This window comes from Carcharodon carcharias, chromosome 27, assembly GCF_017639515.1.
Source record: "Carcharodon carcharias isolate sCarCar2 chromosome 27, sCarCar2.pri, whole genome shotgun sequence".
NCBI classification, from domain to species: domain Eukaryota; kingdom Metazoa; phylum Chordata; class Chondrichthyes; order Lamniformes; family Lamnidae; genus Carcharodon; species Carcharodon carcharias.
Window position 1 is genome coordinate 19872534 of NC_054493.1, and position 5739 is coordinate 19878272.

At 49.0% G+C, this 5739-nt stretch overlaps 1 protein-coding gene across 1 annotated transcript; it reads right to left on the reverse strand.

Annotated features, from left to right (window-relative positions):
- Positions 1–1991: 1991 nt before the first annotated feature.
- On the reverse strand, positions 1992–4680 carry LOC121270494 (gastrula zinc finger protein XlCGF57.1-like). The gene has a single exon (XM_041175822.1). It carries the CDS (start codon positions 4481–4483, stop codon positions 3083–3085), a length of 1401 nt encoding a protein of 466 aa, XP_041031756.1. The 5' UTR covers positions 4484–4680; the 3' UTR covers positions 1992–3082.
- Between the last annotated feature and the right edge of the window lie 1059 nt (positions 4681–5739).

The following is a 5739-nucleotide window of genomic DNA, read 5'->3' on the forward strand; positions in this document are numbered from 1 at the left end:
GCCCGAGATTTGGGAATTTTTATTTTTTGACGTCGTAACAACGTTTGGAATTAGTTTTGTTGGACCATATGAGGGATCAAAATAAAATCCACATGTTACCATGGCTGAGGGTGTTTCAGCCTCATTTGTATGTTTCACATACATATTATGAGAGTTTGAGTGGACATTGAGGTTTATGTACAAAGCCCTTAGTTGCAGCTGATGAAGTGGCAGTTGTAGCACTTAAGTGCCGCATATGGATGCACAAGGCAGATCCATTTGTGTGGAGCTAACTGAAGGTTCATTGGATTAAAAGTCTCCAGGGTGTCCCTGTCTTCTTGGGGTAGTGCTGAGTCAGTGTTCAGCCCTGCATCATTTCCCTATGCTTCCTCATCCTTCGAACCACTGCTTGGAGTCATCATGTGCAGCCGCATCCACTGCGTCCTCCCTTTCCTGCGCAAGACTGTGCAGAGTGCAGCATGCTACCACTATCACAAAGGCACGATCTGGGGGGGTACTGGAGTGCGCCCCCTGAGTGGTCCAAGCAGCGGAAGCGCACCTTGAGAAGACTGATGGTTCTCTTCCACCACAGCCCTGATGGAGACATGGCTCCTATTGTAGCGCTGCTCAGCTTCTGTTCTTGGATGGCGGAGAGGCATCATGAGCCACCTTCTGAGGGGATAGCCCTTGTCACCCAGCAGCCATCCATCCAGCCAGGCTGGGGCACTGAAGAGCCCCGGCACCTGGGAGTGTCTGAGGATGTATGCATGAAGATGAGGGGAGGGAGTGGTCAGTTCCACAGCTGGCATCTCCCCAGTCGTTGCAGCCTCAACGGATGCAACGGAGGAGTGGGAGCTGCCTGGGTACCTTGCACAGACTTGTAGAATCAGCATCCTGTGATCACACACTATCTGCACGTTCATGGAGTGGAAGCCCTTCCTGTTCACAAAGGCACCTGGCTCACCTGCTGGCGCCTTGATGGCCACATGTGTGCAGTCTATTGCACCCTGGACTGGGGTGGTGGTGGTGGTGGTGGTGGTGGTGGTGGAAGCCAGCAATGGCCGCGAAGCCTCTGGCTCGCTCTGCCTGACTTGCCTGGTACCAGCGCAAGCGGATGAAGGTCAATGCCTGCCTGAACAGAGCGTCTGTGACCTGCTTGACACAAGTGTGGACAGCTGATTGGGAGACACAACATAGATCACCCACCGAGCCCTGAAAGGAGGCAACTGCGACCTTCAGAGCCGCTAGCATGGGGTGTCCGCCCACACAATTAGGAGAGATCGCAGGGCCAATCATTTGACAGATAGAGTTGACTATCTCCCTTGACAGTCGGAGCCTCCTTCGGCACTGCACCTCACTCATATTAAGGTAGCTGCTTCTGCGCCTGTATACCCTGGCAGCAGGACAGTGGCATCTTCTGCGGCCCCTTCCACCTTGGACAACCTCTTGGCCCAGCGCCCATTGTGCCTGTGCCTCCCAAATGTGGCTCCCCTGGAGGCTGATTGACCACCCCTGGTCTCCTCCTTATTCTAGCCCTCCCTTCCTCCTCAGAGGAGCTGCCTCCAGTGGAGATGTCAGAACCCATACCCAGGCTAAAGGGAGGCCTCCAGAAAGTTGCAGGCCCGATGAAGATTACTGACTGCAGAGTGCTGACCTGAAGGTTCAAAATACAGAGAGCTGCTGGAATTCATTCTGAACTGCTACAGATCGCACAGGCAAGTTTAAAACACTTCCTGCAATAAATACTTCACAGACCAGATTGACAACCCCACTGAACCCTCATATCCCACCCGTGGATGAGTTTTGTTAAAAAGTCGCTTACCCGCCTGCCTGTTGCGCCGAGCCGAAGATCACATGGGTGCCTGAAAATCGGTGTCGATGGCCGAGTTAAGGGCCTAACAAGCCCTTTAATTAATGGTGGGCATGCATCACGCTTCATCGTGCGCCCGCCCAACGAAATATCGCGATGGCGCGCGGTGATGTCATTTTACGTGCTGACTTGCGGTGTCCGCGCCCCCCCCGCCCCCACCGAATGTCACCCTGAAAATTCTGCCCTATGATCCTGACCACTGTGATCCCATTCCTAACGCCACTTGTAAGATTTCGGTTTGGGCGTCACAGATTACCCGAAAAGGAGGTCGACCTCAGAAGCGATTTGAAAGTAGTTTACTGAGAAGCAAGTTTAAATATGATGCCAAGCTAAATAGGTGGGAAAAACACATGACCTGTGACAGGTGAGAACAGTTTACTGGTCCCAGAGGACAATGGATGGATGATACAGAGCCAGTGCTGGTCTCTGTAGCTGGTGGTGGCAGTCTCCTCTGAACGGTCAACTGGTGTGAGCCAGAACGTGGGTGTTGGGCTGAAGCCAGTGTGGATCACGTCAATATCTCTGTGCTCTCGAGAGCCTGTTTTAACCTTTACACAGACAGCTGGTTTACATATGGGTCATGAGATCCAATCGTATCAGGGTTAGAAATGTCTTGTTTCAGGGCCTGTGCTAGAGACATGTCCTTGGCAGAGATAACAGGCCTGTCCTGTGTTTGTCAGCCAGCAAGCTGCTATGGAAGCTATCTTATTAATGGAGAGAGAGTGAGCTGTTATTTTATCATATTGCATAAATTTCTGAAGATTTAATAGAGTTATCAGAGAGCGATTTCTTACAGTCCGTTACTTGGAATGAACTTGTCTCTATTCCCGTGCCGAGGGGATTTCTGTACCATAGGGGGAGGTAACATCTCTACTCTCCCCCAATTCCCAATCCCCTTCTTTCTGATGGATAATGGAGGTGTCACTGTGAGTAATGAGCAAGTCAGTAGGAACTGTTCGCAAGGATTAATCAGCACATTCTAACTGGAGATGTTAATCAGGGAAATCTCTGATTTGTAGAGTTCGTACCAAAGATCAATTTAGGATTGAAGTAAAAGATCAGAACCTTGTTGCAAACTAATTTCTGATGCGAGTTCCTGACTTATGGAAAAGAAGAGTGGTTCTTAAAAGAACACTGCAGCCCTAAGAACATCCAGAATATTAAACTTCAGCCCAGTTACAGGGATTATTAACATCAGCAGAAACAAACCCCAACTGTCAGAATGAACATGGTTCAGTCCTGGATATGATTTACAGCAGCAATAACAGCAGAATCCAATCCCTGTAGACACTTATGAACTCGCTGGTGTGCCAGCAGGTGGGATGACTGAGTGAATCCCTTCCCACACTTGGAGCAGGTGAATGGCCTCTCCCCAGTGTGAAGTCGCTGGTGTCTCAGCAGGTGAGGTAACTGAGTGAATCCCTTCCCACACTCGGAGCAGGTGAACGGCCTCTCTCCAGTGTGAAGTCGCTGGTGTGTCTGCAGGTTGGATGAAGACCTGAATCTCTTTCCACAGGAAGTACAGCCAAATGGCCTCTCCTCAGTGTGAATTCGCTGGTGACTTAGCACATCAGAGGATCCAGTGAATCCTTTCCCACATACAGGACAGGTGAATGGCCTCTCTCCAGTGTGAACCCGCTGGTGCTTCAGCAGGTTGGACGACTGAGTGAATCCCTTCCCACAATCGGGGCAAGTGAATGGTCTCTCCCCAGTGTGAACTCGCTGGTGTCTCAGCAGGTTGGATGACTGAGTGAATCCCTTCCCACACTTGGAGCAGGTGAACGGCCTCTCCCCAGTGTGAACTCGCTGGTGCGCAGTGAAGTGAGATAACTCAGTGAATTTCTTCCCACACTCAGAGCAGGTGAACAGTCTCTCTCCAGTGTGCACTCGTTGGTGTACATTGAGGTGGGATGAAGACCTGAATCTCTTTCCACAGAAGTTACAACTGAACGGCCTCTCCTCAGTGTGAATTTGCTGGTGCTTTAACAGGTCAGAGGACCCAGTGAATCCCTTCCCGCATACAGGGCAGGTGAATGGCCTCTCTCCAGTATGTATCCTCTGGTGTATCAGCAGCTTAGATGACTGTGTGAAACCCTTCCCACACTCGGAGCAAGTGAACGGTCTCTCCCCCTTGTGAACTCGCTGGTGTGTCAGCAGGTCAGATGACTGAATGAATCCCTTCCCACACTCACAGCAAGTGAATGGTCTCTCCCCCGTGTGAATTCGTTGGTGTGTCTGCAGGTGGGATAACTGAGTGAATCCCTTCCCGCACTCAGAACAGGTGAATGGCCTCTCCCCAGTGTGAACTCGCTGGTGTGTCTGCAGGTTGGATGACTGAGTGAATCCCTTCCCACACACAGAGCAGGTGAACGGCCTCTCCCCAGTGTGAACTCGCAGGTGTGAAATAAGGCTGAATGACTGCCTGAAGTTCTTTCCACAGGAAATGCAGCTGAATGGCTTCTCCCCAGTGTGAGTCAGCAGGTGTCTCTGGAGGTTATATAACACTGTGAATCCCTTGCCACACTCAGAGCAGGTGAACGGCTTCTCCCTGGTGTGACTGCATCGATGGCTTTCCAGCTGGGATGGGTAATTAAATCCTTTCCCACAGTCCTCACATTTCCACGGCTTCTCCATGGTGCAGGTGTCCTTTTCTCTCTCCAAGTTTGATGATCAGTTTAAGTCTCATCCACACACTGGACACGGGTACAGTTTCTCCCCACTGTGAATGGTGAGATGCTTTTTCAAGCTGTGTAACTGGTTAAAACTCTTTCCACAGTCAGTGCATTGGAACACTTTCACTTGGGTGTGTGTGTTTCTCAGCAATTTTCCAGTCACACTGATGTTTGAAATCTTTTCCCACAGACAGAACAGATAAACATTTCTCCTTCCACATTCAAAGGCCGATGATATTCAGGTCCTGATAAATTGAGTGACTGTCAGATCTTGATGTGATTGGTTTGAGTTACCCACCTGCAAATCCACCTCTTCTAATACCCTGCAAAAGGAGTTTACAAAAGTCATCACTGTAACTACAGGATAGAAATTCAGAACAGACATTTCTAATTTCTATGGGACATTTTTCCTTTTGTTCCCCCAAATCTGAAAATCGCCATCCCACACACTCTCCCTCCTCCCTGTGCTGAAATCCAAATAAAGTGTTGGATAATTCTTTGTGTATTTTTAACAAATTCATACAACTAGAGATAACAATGTTATCCCCCACAATCTACCCTCCGTAAGCTTGAAGCCATCCCAAAGACTGATGTCCACATCTTAAATCGCAGCAAATCCCATTCCCCTATCACCCTGGTGCTCCCTGATGTGCATTGGTTCCTGGTCAAGCACCATTTTGATTTCAAAATCCCCATCCATGTTTCCAAATCCCTCCCTGGTCTCGTCCCTCACATCTCTGCAATCTTTTCCAATCCCGAGATATCTGTGTTGCTCTAGTTCTGGACTCTTGTACATTCCCAGTTATAATTGCTCCACCACTGGTGACCGTGGCTTCAGTTCCCTCATCCCCAAGCTCAGGGATTCGATCTCAATGCCTCACTTTCTCTCTACCTCACTTTCCTCTTTTAAGACAAACTTTAAAACCTACCACTTTGTGCAAGCTTTTGGTTATCCGCCCTAATATCTCCTTGTGTGTGTGGGTATCACATTTTGTTTTAAAAATTTCCTGTGACATTCACTGGGATGACTAATGATGCTTAAGGCGCTTACATAAACAGAAATTGTTGTTTCTGATGGTAACCCTGGCCCTCTGTTTTACAACAGCTGACTGATTTCAAACCAAACTATCTTATTTGCGAAAGGCAGAATTAATGTTTCTAGTCCGTATGACTCTTCTTCAGAGCATAAATCATATGGAGTCGAAACATTAACTCTGT